At 41.5% G+C, this 18,701-nt stretch overlaps 2 protein-coding genes across 2 annotated transcripts; both read right to left on the minus strand.

Moving 5' to 3' along the window:
- Nucleotides 1-4,114: 4,114 nt before the first annotated feature.
- abtb1 (ankyrin repeat and BTB (POZ) domain containing 1) lies at nt 4,115-12,129 on the minus strand. Its single transcript, XM_030784583.1, has 12 exons — nt 11,986-12,129; nt 9,794-9,856; nt 9,626-9,681; nt 9,074-9,218; nt 8,796-8,955; nt 8,454-8,499; nt 8,123-8,239; nt 7,897-8,009; nt 7,049-7,147; nt 6,775-6,942; nt 4,779-4,979; nt 4,115-4,371 (listed from the first exon to the last, which is right to left on the minus strand). The coding sequence occupies exons 1-12, from the start codon at nt 12,039-12,041 to the stop codon at nt 4,165-4,167; spliced, it is 1,431 nt and encodes a 476-aa protein (XP_030640443.1). The 5' UTR covers nt 12,042-12,129; the 3' UTR covers nt 4,115-4,164.
- Nucleotides 12,130-13,221: 1,092 nt separating this feature from the next.
- LOC115821349 (deoxyribonuclease-1-like) lies at nt 13,222-17,140 on the minus strand. Its single transcript, XM_030785174.1, has 9 exons — nt 17,060-17,140; nt 16,529-16,617; nt 16,290-16,376; nt 15,614-15,726; nt 15,048-15,160; nt 14,664-14,821; nt 14,386-14,494; nt 13,994-14,105; nt 13,222-13,367 (listed from the first exon to the last, which is right to left on the minus strand). The coding sequence occupies exons 1-9, from the start codon at nt 17,138-17,140 to the stop codon at nt 13,222-13,224; spliced, it is 1,008 nt and encodes a 335-aa protein (XP_030641034.1).
- Between the last annotated feature and the right edge of the window lie 1,561 nt (nt 17,141-18,701).

Genomic DNA, 18,701 nt, shown 5'->3' on the forward strand with positions numbered 1-18,701 from the left:
TTATAGGAAAATAGATTCCCTCTAAAACAGGAAACGGGAATGCACATGAATTGTTCACGCATATACAGGGCGATATATTAACAGGCCTGCGTTTCACAAAATACAAACATACAAGTCCATGATGAATATAGCGAATATAGATTAATAAAGACGACATAAATATAGTATATACATTTATTTATTTTAATCGTTTTATAAAATTTAGTATATGCATTTTTTCTTTAGAAAATTCATGTATGTCCTATCAATACATTTGTAACCCACTTCCTTAAAACTACGTTAGCAACGCCCACAATCTGGCTGCAAGCGACAGCTAGGCGACTGCAAAAGACGGCGACTTGGCGACATAAAGTTGCTGCCGGTGCGCGCGCAGGGTATCAGAAAACATAGGCTAATTAGCGAGTGATTAACGAGTGATTAGGTCTCGAGGAGATGAAAGAATATATGCATAACTCGAAATAGCGATCGAGATCGACCTTCTCACTCAAACAGTTGTGGTGCGGTCGGTTATCCGAAGTGACAGTGCTCACACTTGTTCAAAGCAAACGCATTAGGGGAGCAATCGCACCAGGACCAAACGTGTTGAATAGGACCAAACAGGCTAACTGTGAAAATGCCCTAAGAGGTGTGGTGAGCCTTGTCTAGAAAACGGGTTTAGTGAATACTCCGAGTTAGTTAACTCAGAGCAAGTAGTAAACCTCCTAATAGAAGAGCCCTACGGCTTTGTGTTGCTATTAGAACGAAGAAGGGCTCCTCTATTAGGAGGTTTACTATGAAGTCGGAGTTTTCACTAAACTACTGAGAAAGAGGAGGAAGAAAAACAATTAGGAGATGTTAGATCACACTGACAAACCAACAGAAAGCTGCATCCAGTGGTGGAAAAATATTTTAAAAGTAAACAATGGTCTCAAAAGGCACAATCCTTCATTTTTCCAACTAGACGATTTAAACCAAGAGATTACCACCAGAATATGATTTTCACTAGTTAATGTTTTGTATTGTTACAGCCTGAGAATCATCACCCCCTAAAAAAATTCCAGACAGTCCTCTATTCCTGTCTAACTTCAGTAGGTTATAATAACTAGTTAAGTGTATGAACAGAGAGAGAGTGTGAGGAGTATGCTAATTGTAAACTGCCAGTCTTTCTTTGCATGACCTCTGCATAAGTAACATTTTTAATTATGTGTCTTTTATGCACCTGGCCTATGTGGATAGTAAACAAACCAGTTCTATTGACTTGATTGTACTTCGAAGATTTGCATACGAGGCTTCAGTTTGCCGGTGTACAGTTTGTACACTCGGCACTGTTTGGAGCAAATCTGACTGCTGTTCTTCCGGACGTCGACACTGATGATGGGTATTGCAGGGAAAATCTAGAGTTTGACTGAGTTTGTGTTCGGCAGAAGCAGATAAGGGTGGGTGTTATTCCTGAGAGGTGCGGAGGAGGACTAATTTCCTCCTGAATAGTATACAGGAGCGACGTGTTTTATTCCCCTATCCCATAAGAAGTATGTTTACTATCTGTTTTTTACTTAAAGATTCATGCTAGCCTGAGTTCGACTGTGACTCACAGACCCCAGCCGGTCACCCACACATATACGCATACATACACACGCTTAGCGAAATCTGCTAATAGATGTCAGAGAGAAAGAACTGCTCAAACAACCCCTCACTCTCTTGCTCCTCCAGCCAGTTGCCATGGCGATTCTCTCCCTCCTGCAGACAAGAGGAACATGTGAAAACCCTCAGAGGACCCAGTCTACATTAAACTAGCATCCTTCTTTTTTTTTTTTTTTCGTAGAACTACAAAAAAAAAGTATATCTGTGCATGCACCATTGTTCTCAGGCTTTATTAAATATGGACAGGTGGCAGAATGAGAGGAGGGATGATGGGATATAAGAACAAGTAGGACTGAAACAGGTCAAGCATTCCTCTCGCCAAGAGTAAATGTGCCAGACGCGTACACACACACACACACACACACACACACACACACACACACAGAGAAGAACAATGGGTGTTATGTAACAAGATGATGAGATAGTATATCCCATGCATATATGCATTTTTCATCATGACTAAGGTTGAGTCATTAGTTTTTATCAGCAAGACAAAATGTCCCTGAAATATGCTTTCCTCACACACATACACTATTACACACTTTCTCTTCTGAAACAAACACTATTACACATTTTATTTTTGCACAAAAACATACATTTTGTGAACAAAGGTACTATTACACCTTTTTTTCTTCACACACACAAACATATGCAAGAACCCTTACCTCGTTTTAGCATCTTCTTTTCATAAATTGATGAACACCACAGAGCTGCGTTTTACCTTATTTCAAAATGTGAAATAACATTAACTGGACAAAACTGCCTGGGTAAACGAGTGTGTTAAGCAGCGCAAATGCAGAGAGCGCCCTCTGTCAGGTGACCATGTTATAACAGTCTGTGATGGCTGATGTACTGTAAAGCCAAAATTCTTCTGGATGTTTCCGCCTAATTTTGCTGAAGGGAGTTTTACCTTATACTGGTCATCCTCACAGGCTTACACAAGGATGTTCTATAAAGCTACGCTATAATAATGGCTTGAGAAATTAAACATAATTTTCCGACATATGGTCTGTTATCAGAATGTCTTTCTTTTGTTTACATGTACCACAGAATCCACTGTAATATACATGAGTTCTATTGAATTTTGTGCTCTGTCTGTGTTCCATATACACACACACTGAAAGTCTTTGATGTGATTAAATGAATAACACTCACACACAACCAAACATGTTTCAATATTTTTTGAATTTTTTTTAATGTTCTGCCCATGTCTGTTTTTATTGTTTGTTTGTTTGTTTGTTTTTTTTACATTTTTCACTTTAACACATTCATGCTAGCAACGTTAGAGAGTATATTTAATGCGTATGGATAACTTCTTTAATCAGACTGAGACAAGAAATATGTCCATATCACACAAACACAGATCAGTTTCTTGCACGTATGCACGTGTGCGCACACACACACACGCATGCATGCACGCACGCACGCACACACGCACGCACACACACACACACACACACACAGAGTGGGAAGTGACCAGAGGAGCTATGCATCAGTAAAATAGTCATTTTTCCTCTAGCATAACACAATAATTCCACCACCCTAAAATGAAATAAAAGAAGGTAAAACATAATAAAATAAAAGACCGAAAGCAAAATGAGTTTCATATAGCGAGACATCTGACTATAAATATTGCACTGAAACTGTATTCCAGGGTGTGTGTGTGTGTGCATGTTAATATGGTCAAAGTGTGTGAGTTCATATAATCAGCGCAAACATAGGAGAAGATAATTGGTCAAAATTCTATAATGCTCTGCTTCTATATGCACCGCTGTGAATAATAACCAAGCACCAAACTCAAGTCACAATCCAGCCTCCAGACACAAGAGTCAGTTGAGCGGAAAAAGAACACGGAGGCTCAGCAAACGCCTTCTTTGACTATTTTGAAATGTTGCTTCCAATTGCTCAGCTTTATATAAGCTCGCTGACCATCATTCCATAAATGCTTTTGAAGCAAAACAAATATACACTCTTTCTGGACTTCTATGGGGTGAACCTGTGGTCATATTGCTCTACTTCATTATTATCATTATGTTTCCAAAAAAAAAAAAAAAAAAAAAAGATCTAAGGAAGACAGTCAACGTCGTTACGATGTGATAAAGCAAGATGACATCATAATCGTGCATTTGTATTCTAAATATGATGTTGTCATTGAGCAATATCTCTAATAGTAACGTAATATTCTTTTTCATCATCTATTTGCCTCAGTAGGGGAACAATAGTGCATCTAAACACAAATTTTCGTAATACAGGTGACAGCACTACCCTGCATATGTATGTGTGTGTGTATGTGTGTGTGAGTGTGTGTGTGTGTGTGGGGGGGGCTGTTACATCTTTGACCAGGGTCGTTAGACCCATAGCCTTATACACACAGCTAAACAAACTAGGACTAAACATACACATTATCTCAAATTATTCTGAATAAGGATGTAACAGTCCCTCACATAAACACACACACACACACACACACACCCACACACACACACATACACACACACTCTTTCTTCTTCACCTCTCTCTCTCTCCACCCTCTCCTGCCTCCCTTTAGCACTCCAGGCCGATGTTGGAGAGGAGCAGCTCCAGGGCGCTGAGTTTCTGGTTGGCCTCCTCGATGGCGCTGTACGTTTGCACGTTGCTGGTTATGTGAAATCGAATCTCATCCACCAGAGGGATGGAGTCGGTCTCCTGTCGAGCTGCGACGTTCCCCGCATCCTCTCTGATCATCTCCGCAAACTCGGGCTGCTCCACCAACTACAGACACACACACACACACACACACACACACACACACACACACATATCTGAATATGTAGACAGCTGAGGTGTAATCACTGCTCCCTGTCCGACTCAATCTGCAACAGATGATGCTGAACTGAGTCACAGTGAGAGACTGTCAGTGGAGGTCTGGTCCAGATTAGGCATGGCAGTCATTTTGTTGAGTGTGAGTGGGTTCAGGGGATTACACTGGTACTCTAATACTCAGTGTTCTAGGACAAATAATGAAACAGAAAGCTGACTAAGAGCTTTTGCGGGTTTAATTTAAAGGGCTTTCGAACAGTGTTACTGTTATTTTCAGTGTAACACTTCATATGCAGTTGCAAAACAGAGACCGTCTCTCTCTCTCTCTGTGTGTGCACAAACACATAGACATGGTTTACCCTCTCGATGATCTTAGCCATGTACTCTGTGCACTGGTCCTCCAGACGAGAGAGGCGGAAAAGTTTGGCCGTTTTCCACATGTGTAGAACATTCTCCTCGTTCAGAAGCGTAGCCAGAGTTCTACCACACAGTCGCTTTAGTCCCGGAAGCAAGTACATATCAGCCACACACAGAACCTCATACACATTATCCTGTGAGAGCTGCAACAAAGTCATACACAAAATAATTAAGTATTAATAGTATGTATGTATGTGTGTGTGTGTGTGTGTGTATTTGGGTATAGATGTTTGGGCATAGATGCTGTAGGTATGGATGAAGATATGAGTGAAGACTTGTAAGAGCTTGAAGGTGTGTTTCTGCGGACTGTCACTAGGGACGTGATAGAGTGTGAAGAGAGGAGGCTCGCGTGTGAGGGGCTGTACCTGAGTACTGTCTCAGAGGATATGAGAGGATGCATGTGAAAAGAGAAGACACTTGTGTGTGAGGGGCTGTACCTGTGTCCTGTCTCAGCAGATGTAACAGGATGCATGTGAAAAGCCAATGACACCAGGGACATCTGTGCCCTGTCACTTCAGATATAGCAGAAGATGTTTTTGAAGAATTCATGAGTGTGTGTGTGTGTGTGTGCTGTGACTGTAGATATAGTTGAGAACACATGTGAAGAGCTCATCAGAGTGTCTGTATGCACATGGTGTGTGTATCTACCTAATGTCACTACAGATGAACGAGAAGATCTGCGTGAAGAGATCAAGAGTGTGTGTGTGCATGTGTGTGTATGAATTTATCTGATTTATCTGCTTTGTGTCACTATAGATGTAGTAGAGAATACGTGTGAAGAGATCATGAGTGTGAGCGTGCATGTGTGTGAGCGTGTGTGTGTGTGTGTGTTACGGCTTCGGCTGTGCTCTTGGTTTCGTTTTCCCTTGTGTTTCTAGTGTTTCCTTCTCCCTCGTGTCTCCTGTGCTCCCCCTGCTGTGTATCTGCGTGTGTGTGTGTGTTTGTGTGTGGGTGTGGCGTTTTCCGGATCCCGATTAGCGGCACACCTGCTTCTCATTTACTCATCACCGCTGCCGCATTTATAACCCGGTTCTCCCACCCCTCGCCGTCAGCTCGACGCCTCAGTTCGCTCGGTAGAGTTACCGTTTCTTTATGTATTGGAACAAGTCTGATTTGTCGGTTGTCTTAATACTCTTCTTTCGCTAAACAGGTTATCTCCCTGTGCCTCCCGTTCAGCTCTAGCCTGCCTCTCACCCGCCACACGCCTGCCCCCCATCGCCGGCCTCTCGTCTGTCGTTCCCGACTACGCGTCCTGACCCGGCCGCCTGTCATAAACCATCTCTTCTGCCGCAATTTCCGCGTGTTCTCATCTGCCCGTCACATTTCCGCTCTTCTCCATAAAACCCCGTCGAAACTTTATTTAGAATCTGTGTTCTGCATTTGTGTTCACTCCGTGAGCTGCAACAGCGTGTGTGTGTGAAGTCACCTGCTTACTGTTGATTCGTGTGAAGAGATCGTGAGAGAGAGAGAGTGTGTGAGTGTGTGTGTGTGTATGTGTGTGCATGTGTGTGTGTATTCACCTGTGTATTGTCACTATAGATGTAGTAAAGGATCTGTGTGAAGAGATCGTGAGAGAGAGAGAGAGAGTGTGTGTGTGTGTGTGTGCATGTGTGTGTGTGTGCATTTACCTGTGTATTGTCACTATAGATGTAGTATAGGATGCGTGTGAAGAGATCGTGAGAGAGAGAGAGAGTGTGTGTGTGTGTGTGTGTGTGTGTGTGCGCGTGTGTGTGTGTGTATTTACCTGTGTATTGTCACTATAGATGTAGTATAGGATGCGCGTGAAGAAATCGTGAGAGAGAGAGAGAGAGTGTGTGTGTGTGTGTGCGTGTGTGTATTTACCTGTGTATTGTCACTATAGATGTAGTATAAGATGCGTGTGAAGAGATCGTGAGAGAGAGAGAGAGTGTGTGTGTGTGTGTGCGTGTGTGTATTTACCTGTGTATTGTCACTATAGATGTAGTATAGGATGCGTGTGAAGAGATCATGAGAGATATTGTGAAGGGTGACAACGGGGATGCTGGGTACAGAGGCCAGGGTCTCGCCCTCACTGAAATGATCTTCAACAAGTGCTTTGAAGTAATCGCTACGGCCGCAGAAAAACGCCTGCACACAAACACACAGATACAAAGACATAGTTCACGCAATGTTTATTCACTAAACCAAGAAGTGTTATGAACACAGTCTAGTCTGTGTGAAAAGACACACTCACTTTATGGCAAAGGAAATCATAGCCTTCGACTCGGAAGCAAAGATCAGGATAGCTTGGGAAGTTGTCCGTTTCGTCAAAGGGAAGTTCACCATATCCAACCTAAAGCATGAAACAAACACATTCAACAATGCCAAACATTATTTTGATGCAAACAATTACAAGAATTCCCAAAGGAAACACTTTAAACACAAATAAATTCGCTCTATCATCACCTAGATTAGCTTTAGCTAAACTAACCAATTGCATAAATCAACAGAAATGTCTGACCAACCTCCTACTGGACCATAAATTATTGCTTTATTACAAAACATAAAGAAATTTTAATTTTTAGTCATAACTAAACTTGATAACTGAAAGTTTCTTAGTACTCATTGTGTCACAGAGGTGAGCAAGTTAAAACACTGTTTTGTGGATAAACCTGTGGAGATAGTTCTTAGGCCTAAAAAGCCATGCTGGCAGATAGGTCCCCTGGCTCCAGTCTTTGTCTCACTTGCTAAGGCATCCTCATTCCCTAACCCGCGGTCAGCAGTCCCGGGGATATCCATTACACGTGTACTGGAATTCAGACAGTGTATGAGGCTTGGAGGGGGGTGGAGCTCTCTCTTAAGACATGCTGTTGACTAGATTTTCAAAATCTTTCAAGGGTTACACCCCCACACAGAGGCCGACGGTCCGAGTCCAGCTAAGAGCTAATGGGTTAAATCTGTACAACATAATGAATTTACGAGGGTCCTGAACTGAACAAAGGACGCGAAATCCCAATGAATACAGTGAGCAAATGTGAAAGGCTTCTATCAGACAGGACGACAGTAAGTGTAGTGAATGGGAGAGCAATGCAGGAAACGTACCCTCAGTTCAGCAGGCACTGCGCAGTCGGCCAGCAGAGCCATCCCGTCCTGCAGCTGCCAATCATGTCGATCCAGCGTCAACACCTTAACGCACGTCCCCGGTTTAGACGACACTGTGAGAAACAAACACGAGGAAATGAGGGAAAAAAAAAAAAAAAAGACTTGGTAGATATGCATCTCTAATACAGAACGTCACGGGCAGAACGACATAGCGAACGCGCCTTACCGAACTCGTATACTTGCTTGCACTTGATCTCCATCTCCTCGATGAGCTCGCTGATTTTGCACTGTTTGGCCAGACGCTTGCAGTCCTCCACGTAACTCACGTCGATGTCCAGTCGGCCTGGGAGCGAGGACAAAAAAAAAAAAAAAAAAAGGACACACATGAGAGGGAAACCCGCCGACCGCGCCCACGCTCTGATTTTCTTATGAGACGCGTTTGCGATTTGTGTAATGAAATCTTATTCAGGTTCATGTCGTGTTGTGTACGTGGGAAGATTAGTGGATTTGCTGTTGCTGGGGTGCTGGGGGGGGGGGGGGGGGGGGGGGTTGCTAACCAGTGTAGAAATACTGCAGGATGGCTGCAAACGCTGCTGGGTTGATCTGGAACAAAGAGAAACATGCAAATGAGGGTTTGTACAGTTCAAGCTGAGTATCAAAAAAAAAAACAAAAAACCCATCCACAGAGAACATTTCCCGATTTCTTGTGCTAAGATCATTAATGAAACGCTCATGTAGAGATAAAGACCAAATTTATATCAATTTTTGATCGCTTCTGTTCTTCGAAGTGTTCCCACACGATAACGGTGGGACACAAGGGGCCCTACAGACAACTGAGGAACAGTGGGTCGATTTGACATTACGGTTAAAAAATTCACCCGAGCCGACCAGTCGCGTACCAGTGGATGTTTAAGGGCTATCATGCTTTTGCCCTTCCACTTGGTCTCCAGCATGTGAGCGAAGTATTCCGATCGCGCGCTGAGGACACAGCGATGGGCCCTGAAGGTCTCTCCATGGACCAGAAACATCACGTCACTGTAGCAGCCCTGCTCAAGCAAGCTGTGGAGATGTTAATGACAGAGAGAGAACGGTCAAGCGTTTGTGAACGCGTCTCTGTGATGTGTCTGGGTGATTCTGAGGTGGTTCTGGTTGTGGGTGTGTGCACTGGGTCACATACGTTTGCAGGAACTGGTCGTAGTAATCCCTCTGCATGCCTTTAGCTGTGATGCGTTTGTATTCTTTCAGCAGTCGGCGGATGGCGTCGCTCAAAGCGCCGTAGAGACAGCGTTCACCGTCGAACGTGTTGGCCTCACATTTTGCTCCTGACGGTACACAGAAACACACGATCAAAACGCGATCATATCATCTGAACACGCGTTAAACTTCAGGAGATCTCCCTGAACATCTTTTATTTGATTTCTCCTTTTCAAACAGCACTAACAGGAAGGAAAGCACTATCTGTAAATCTTGGATCATTGTCAATTTGAGACCTAATGCAATTTCACATAATACATTTATATATATGTGTGTGTGTGTGTGTGTGTGTGTGTGTGTGTATGTACGTATGTATGTGTGTGTGTATAAATGTGTGTATAAAATGTCATATATTGTATTATATATTATATTTACAATATGTATAATACATAATACGCAATACATAGTTGAGATGTGGATATACAGAAATGTAATGTGTAAGACATATTGGAGGATGCACCACAGTGTGTTTTACCATTGGCCAGCAGGTATTGAACTAACTCCTCGTGTCCACAGAGACACGCATAGTACCTAAAGGCAGAGAGGAAAAGAGAATGAGAAAGCTTATTCAAAGCTTTGGTACTTTTCGCTCTCTTATGAAAACTTCACACGTCTGTGTTAACAGATATAATAACCCACTTACAAAGGAGTACTGTCCCATTTGTCTCGTACATTCAGCTCCACATCTCTCTGTTCAACCAGGTATCTAATGAGAGAGAGAGAGAGAGACAGGAGAGACAGGAGCAGACACAGGTAAGAATATAATGGCTGTTTTCACTAAGCCCTCAAGGCAAGTACACTTCACAATACACAAGTCTAATTGAACACAATTAGTCCTAACAGCCAAAAGCCTTCAAAGGGAAAGAAACCAAACTGGCATCGCTCATTCAACTTGTAATGACTTCTTATAGATTCTCTCCGTACCTGCAGGAAAGAAACTAAAAGGTCTGCTCTTCAGATGTTGGCACTATGGGCCATGAGAGTCACTGGACATGACAGTTACTGGCCTGTCAAAGTAACTTCGCGGCCGTGTTTTTTTCTTTCATTTCATGCCAATGAATCTAAACCGGTAATGTTCTGTTCCCCAATTATACAGGCATTTAATTTTGAAGATACTGACATGACGGAAGACTTGCAACGTGTGCAAGTATTCTGTCACCTATGTGTGTTAATAATAGATCACATGACTGATTGTTTAAGCTGGTGGTACAACTAACAGATTGGACATTTGCGGTAGATACACCAATACAGAAGATTTGCAATGACTGGTTCGAGCGTGGTTAGTCAAAACCCTGCTGCTTTTTCTGTCAACACCGAAATACAGGTTTACCTGAGAGACAGGTGCGTGCCAACTACAGCCAATCAGAAAGCATTGTGGCTCACGGCTGGTAAATATGAAAACGAGTGTGCTCTTAGCTTTTATGAGCGCTGGAGTTAATCTGCTGGTTTGTGAACAAATAGCTAAAGGGAGAAAATGTTCTCTCTCTCTGTTTATAGCAAAAACCCACAGACAGAAAGGCAGGGACAAAGAGTGGTTTGTCAATCAAATTGTTGGACAGGGAAACGATGAGGTTACCGCGGTAAAGTCGGCAAGATCAGAGCGTTTGCCGTGGGACACAGGCATGAGTGAAAAGACCAGGCAGTGAATGCTTCTCAGTGCCCTTCACAGGAGGATATTCACTGTGAGCCATTAGCAAGACAAACTGACGTGCTTCGATGCACGCACACACACACATACACATACACACACACATACATATTTTTTTTATGTGTTCTGATGTTCATTCGATACAGTGGGTTCTCTGTGCTTTACCATCCTCTCAGTGCAACTTTTATGCAAACCTAGCCCAAAGCTAACTACATGAAGTATGAGGAACAGCTAACTGTAAAGCAACGGTAACTTGTTGGTCATCGTAGGAAAGCAGATGTGGAAATTAGGCCGAGTAGCTCCCAGTTTTGGTGGAATTTGCTATATATTTCTAACTGTCAAACCTCGACAGGGAATATTCAAAAGCCTCTTGAGGTACTCCTGAGTGAAGAACATGTTTTGCTTACCAAAGAGCTCACCCACCCAAAAATACAAACTACACCAGGACTCGCCAAATCCGGTCCCGTATATCCTGCTCCTTGTCATTTATATCAACCCCTGTGGTCTATGGTTGGATGAAGAGCACCACACCTGATTTCCAAAGCCCTCAAGGACAGGGTTTAGGAAACCCTGTAGTCTGCACTGAGTGAAATCTCTTTCAGTGGACCTATACAGTATACACTGTACAAGCTCTTGGTTAAAGCACAGTAGTGTGAAGTGTTACTCTTGCAATACCAAAACAAAAAAACACTCACTTTTCTTTCAGATGTTACTGGGTTGAATTTTTACCTCCATTAGTATTATAACCACAATTACAATTAAAACACTGCTCGGTATTATCTTCTCTGAGCTGGAATAGCTCTGCTGATGAACTTCGGTAATCTGTTGTTTTGTGTGTGTGTGTGTGTGTGTGTGTGTAGGTCACGGTTATTCCAGCATTTCTTAAATTTGGTACATGTTCTTAGTATACGTGTGTGTTTGTGTGTGTGAGAGAGATATTAACCACAACAACATTTAGCTATCACAATATTTTAAAGATCCTCCACTGCACGTTCAGTGGTTATTATATATGTGTTAACGATTGGAGAAGGCAAGCAATTTATGATGTACGACAGTATATACGCAGCAAAAGAACCATGCTTAGTCGGGTGTGACTGGTTTCATGTGTTACAAAGCATTAAAATTGTTCAAACCGCACCTATGCGTTCGCGTAATTTCATCCCAAACAACACCAATCACACACTGACCTCACTCTAGAAATGTCGCCCTTTCTGCAACTTGTAAACAAATCGGTAGCGTCCATCCCCGCGGTGACAACTGTACTCTGAAATGCATTGAAACGGCCTGCCTACAAGACAGGAGTAGATGTAGTACAACGAAGAGTTGCAAATGTCAACAACAACTTTTTTTAGCCCCTTTTTGCGTATTCACTGCCTACTTTGCGACGACTGGGTTCTCACAGCGACGTTAACGCGAATGTAAACAGGAAGCAGCCCGACCAATGACAGTGTTTTTTTTCCCCCCGTTGTTGTTGTTGTTTTGAAAAAAAAAAAAGAAAGTCAATATAGATCTAGACAGCGCCCTCTTTAGTACCGGTATGGTCAATACTTACAAGTGAATCGTGGTACTTGGCTGTCAGTATGTCCGCTTTGCTGTAAACGTAATGTTATCAATTCCAAGTTTTAAGGTCACAAAACACACAAGAACTTGTCTTTTTCAATGGCAGTATTAACTCATTTTATCAGTAAGAATAACTGGGGGAAAAAAGAATAAGAACAGGGTTCAGAGCAACACGTATACTTAAAATGTTTATTTAAAAAAACGGTGTGTAAGAAACATTATCCAAACGTTTTAAACCCAACAAAACACAAAGTATAATTTTAAAAGAAATGTGCAACAGATATATTTTACTCATATTTTTCAGCAGTAATGTTGCTATGAAATCTTTACAAAGTAATCAGACCATAAATTAAACTCGCTATAGAACCCTAAAAATGAAAAACACAGTACTGACCTATCTCCCACAATACTACAACCAGTTGGAAACCAGTTTTATTTCGGGAAAATAGTTTTTCAATGGCAGTATTCACTCATTTTATCAGTAAGAATAATTGGAAAAAAAAAAGAATAAGAACAGGGTTCAGAGCAACACGTATACTTAAAATATTTATTTAAAAAAACGGTGTGTTAGAACACAAAACATTATCCAAACGTTTTAAACCCACACAAAGCACAAAGTATCATTTTAAAAGAAATGAGCAACAGATACTGCCATATTTTTCAGCAGTAATGTTGCTCTGAAATCTTTACAAAATAATCAGACCATAAATTAAACTGAAATAAGTTACCGTTCAGTCCTAGAGTAAAATGAATTTGATAGTTGTACATATCAGATAGTGATGCAGGTGTTGGAGTAAAACAATAACACAGAGACACAGAAATAAAGAAACAAACAGGCCAGTGGATAATGGACCAGGTCATGATTACTCAGATTTGTTTTTGAGCTTTCGGATCTCTAGAGAGAGTTTCTCGCTCTCCAGTAACAACTTCGCTTTCTTCAACTCCAGCACCTCAGTGAGCAGTGTCTCATTCCTAGAACCTGCCGGAACAGCAACCTCGCTATAGAACCCTAAAAATGAGAAACACAGTACTGAGCTACAACTCCCACAATACTACAGCTGGTTGGAAACCAGTTTTATTTCGTATTAAGTGCATGCATAGAGCCTATTGGTTGTCTGAGAGGATGAGCTAAACTGGTTGGAAACCAGTTTCCTTTGAGTTAAGTATGTGCATAGAGCCTACTGGTTTTCTGAGGAGATGAGTTATTGATACGACCCAGCTGAGGGGAGTTTAGGGCGGGAAAATAGTTTTTCAATGGCAGTATTAACTCATTTTATCAGTAAGAACAACTGGAAAAAAAAGAATAAGAACAGGGTTCAAGAGCAACGTGTATACTTAAAATGTGTCTATTTGCTATGCTGTGATTCTCCAAGTAGTGCAGGAATTCATAATATAGCTGCTTTTACACGGCTAATATTTAAATGCATGTCAGGAGGGTTCTACAGCAATCTGTGATAGAGAAATAACTACCAAGCATCGTGCCTTTAAGACATTCTCACAGGCCTACTAGCTGTGTTTCCAGCAAGTTCTCTGAATATATCAGACACGCATCATTTCAGTTTTCCAAACCAGAGATTTAATGTTTCTTTTTGCTCCGTTTATGGTCGGATCTGCTGCTCTTTGTGATTTTCTGACCTGGGTTGTGTAAATTTTGGCTTGCGCTCCGTCGTTTTTGAGTTCTGGCCTGATGGGGAGATTCACAGCGTAACTCCACCTCCACAGGGTAGTGGTCGCTTACTTTTAGCGCCTGACAGACAGAAAGACAGACAGACAGACAGAGGAACAAACGGTTTAGAACAAGAGGCAGAGAGAACGAGCTGCAGAAAGAGACAAACACACACGGAGAGACAGGATGATGATTTAAAGACAAAATAACAATACTGCAGCATTTTAACAGCACTACCATAAGCATATTACATGGCTTATGGTAGTGCATATTAAATGCAGGGGTGCCACTGATGTTGCTATCACAAATGACAAATTTAATCTATTGTTTCTGAGCAGGACTGCAACAGGACTCCCACAACAGTGGACTTACCAGGTCCTTTAGTCAAATTAAACTCCTTATGGAAGTTAAAGGGACGCGCGGAATTTGGTACCACGGCTTCCAGCATGTCATCTCCGTAAACTACAATCCTGCAAAAGAAGCTCAGATGATCGGACTGCTGGAGTAATTACTGTGGGTGAATGTGTTCTGTGAAGCAGTGGCGAAGGTCTTGCTGATAATCAGAGAGATGAGTGGTAATGTGTATGGACGTGTATGCACCGTACATCCATCTGCGAGTGTGCGTTTTGTGGCATTTACCGGTCGTAGGTGTGGTCATTTGTTATGTTTGCGGTAGTGTCGACATCATCACCGATCAGCCAGTGGAAGTTTGAGTCGCTTCTGATACGGATGTCGTCCATCCTTCTCTCAGAGACGTATGACCCATCAGCATTGAAGTCCCCCAAAATCATTATATTCTACAGCAGAGACAGAGAGAAAGAGAGACAGACAGACAGACAGATAGACACAGACAGAGACAGAGCAATGAAAATCTTCATCACCTGATCATTTGCAAAGACACACACACCCACACACACAGGGACAAAAGAGAACAGAGAACTTTTTCTCTAAAATGAAATTGTTGTTGCCACAGTAACAGTCATACTGCCAATATAAAATTCAGGTTGCCAGGGTAACGCTCACATCTGTGTTCCATTTGCGCTTCACAGTCTGAAAGACGTCATACAGTTCATCCAGCTCCTTCACAGAGTCATCTGGTTTTGTGTGGACCGGGATCAGAACCAGATCCTTCAGAACTGTTTACACACATACCCATACCCATACCCACACACACACACACACATACACACACACACACACACACACACACACACACACACACACAAATGAGAGAGCACGTGAAAGAATTGCTAAATGGGGTCATTGCAAAGTCTGTTCACAAAGTGTCATGTTGAAAACAATCCAGCATAAATTATTAAAAAATTTTTTTTTACAGGTTATGACTTGATCAGACAATCAAAGAAATGATAACAGGGCCTCAGTTAACAGGGCCTCACCTCAGGAATGTTTTTGATGGCATAAGGAAAAACAACTTTTCATCAGTTGGCACAATAAAATAACGTCATTTTTACAACAACAATAAACAGCGGCGGATTGAATTACCGCCCTTGGCTGAAATTGAGTCGTAACCAGAATACTTGCTATGACTCTTTGTCTTTGCACGCATAACGCTGTAAAAAGGTCAGCACCTGTGTGATGGGATCTGAAGCGTAGGATGTAAGGTTCCCTGGCAAAAACATCATGATCTCCAGCCTGGTTATCTTCATACTGATAAGAATCAACCAGATCCACCAAGGAATCCCTAACACGACCAAGGCACAACACAGAACATGTCAAATGTACGTTAAACACAACTAATGTCACATGCACACATACATATTTCTGATCAGACAGAAGTGGCCGCAATCATTTTTCCAATTTTATACTTTCCAAAATCCACCTGTTTTTATGTCTTTTATATAGATTAATTTTGTTTGTTTGTTTGTTTGTTTGGGGTTTTCTTTTGCTTCTGGGTCCGGTGGGCTTACTAACTACCTGACGATGGATATTTGGTTTCTGGTGTCAAGCCGTAGCGTAAATAGCATGTCATCATTTCATCTCAGCACTTCATCTCAACACTTCATCATTTTTAAATAACATGAGAGCTCTTTGGGTTCAATTCAGCTCTCATGCATTTTGCTCTTGGAGAGACTAGAAACTAAGTAGAGACTAACCTGACCTGAAACTGAGGAACATTCCAGAATTAAACTGATGACATGATCAAGCATAGACATTGTGCTGAATGCTTTTAAAAAGATGTTTTGAAGTTACGACGTGAGTATTACAGATTAAGACATTAATGTAAGTTGATAGTAACAGTGGAACCTGTAGAGGAACAGGAACTGCTCTTTGTAACGTGTCCGACCAAGACGGGAACTTAATTTAGCGGTGTAGTGATTTTCTGTGTTAGCCCTGCAACAAAATAAATTAATTAATTAATGAATAAAATAATAAAAATAAAATAAAAATAAATAAATAAATAAATAAAATAGAACCATTGTTTGAATACAAACGCACCTCACAACCACACAAACATAGACATATACATGTAGCCATACACTCACATGTTTAACTCCTTGAGGAAAAGGTCCACAGAATCTCCAGTAACATCTGTCACCTCTATGATCACTATGATATCGTAACGAGAGACAATCTAAAGAGAAGAACAGGGAGAGGCTGAGTTTTAGTTTTAGAAATGCTGCAAATGTTTCTATGTCTTTTCTACATTCATTTTTCAATATTAAGGCCTGCAAATAAAAATAATGCGTGAGAGCAGCAGTAACTGAATAGGAGCAAAGCAGTCAAGACGTCATTACGTGTCATTATGTCAGAGGGTGTGACAATGACACCCTATTCACATAATGACCCCAAGAGATGAGGACAAAGACACAGGTTCATTTCTGTTCATCACTGATTCTAGTTTGAAATGAGCTGACTGAAACACCCACGTGTGGGAACTCTTCCAATTCCGTAGAAGAGGAAAAACATAGTCTCACTCTTGATGTTTAGGTATTCAGTCAGTTACCTTAGACAAACAAAGTTTGGCAATCCCCATACAGGAAGAGTTTAAGTCTAGTTACAAACAAGATCATTACCTTGACAAGCGTCGAAAGAACTTTAGGATCTGAAATTTTTGCCAGTCCAAATCTCTGAACGTTAAATGAAGCGATCTTCATTTTGTCACCTTAGAGAGAAAGAATTAGGTGTTTGTCATCACCTATTGTCTGTTTGACCAGGATATGTTAACCCTCATTTGAATAAAAACTTAGTATTGTCTAAACACTCACCAAAACAGACCTCTATATGTGTGACCAAGCTCAAAGAAAAGTTCTCTTTAATTCCAAACTCCACTTTTATTTTATACCAACCTCTCTTTAAACCCGCAAAGGAACAAAAAACCCACAATAAAACACAATAAGACAGACAATACACAATAAGAAAAAAAAGTCACAAATAACAAAAGCCAGAAATAGTCGAGTCTCTTTGGTTATACTTACTGTGATGAGGATTTTGGAGAAAATAGATGATGAAGGTGCTGATGTCGGAGGTATGTGTCGTCGACAGACGTTTGATGGAAACTCTTTGGGGCTCTCTAAAATTAGCAGATGTCTCACTCACAGAGATGCAAACTAATACGCATTCCTGCTTCAACAGACTCCTGCCAGCAGCAAGTGTGGCTCTTGAAGGTTGTTATGTTGGCTGAGGATGTGATGATGGCGTCTCATTGGCTGAAGCCATGCCTTTTAGGAACTGGCTCCACAGGTAATCATACACTACTGAGTTACATACCTCTAAAGCCCCTCCTCAAACATGCCTGTGGAGCTATCACGGTGACCAGACAAGCCCCTCTATTCCCCGCCCCCCTTCCACTCCTATCATGGTCTATTGGTTATGAATGAGATGAACATGTCCACACATATTTCCAGTGTGATTCTATCACCTGCTATTATGGGAACAGTGTGTTCACAACAGAAAACAATGGTCAGTTTTTAATGAGATTAGATAAAAGAAAGCAGTGAGGATTTTTTTTTTCCCCGAGATACCAAAATGTAAAGCATTTCCCAAGTTTTGGTAACATTTCCTAGCACATAGCTAGATCAAAGTCAAATGAAATATGGACATTCTATTGTTACTGACATCATGGAAATGAAAAACAAAGAAATTCAAATTCAGGGATAGAGCTCAAATGAAAATTCAGAGACACAGCTATCCTTGAAACTCAGAGAACACACCCTGGGGAAGCGTGTACATCACACTGTTACTGACAGCTTATGTGGAGAAACCAGTAACACAAAGAATTGTAGCGCTGGAGGAGAGTTTCTGAATGTCCACTAGATGTCAGCATTGCCACGACTCTGTAAAGGGAGCCCTTCACTTATTAAGCGCTATATTTGACTGTGACTGCGGCAAGTGTGAGACTCTATGAGGGAAGAACTAAAGGGTATACAGTGTGAACAAATTCACTGATAGTCTTTCAGCTGAATAATGTCACTTCCAAAGGACAGTTTATTCCCTATACAAACATATGATAAAATAATGAATAATGAATGTCCAACACTCAGTATTCCTTTTCCCCATCGTTGAAGCAATTACAAATTGTTTGGTGAAAACATTTCAGTATTCATCAGAAAATAGTTAAATTAAAAGCAAGCATAACCACTAGCCAGGTATGTGTGTGTGTGTGCGTGCGTGTGTGTGTATGTGAACTTGAAGAATGCTTGAGTGATAGGATGTTTT

Source organism: Chanos chanos, chromosome 9, assembly GCF_902362185.1.
Source record: "Chanos chanos chromosome 9, fChaCha1.1, whole genome shotgun sequence".
In the NCBI taxonomy this organism is placed as follows: Eukaryota; Metazoa; Chordata; class Actinopteri; order Gonorynchiformes; family Chanidae; genus Chanos; species Chanos chanos.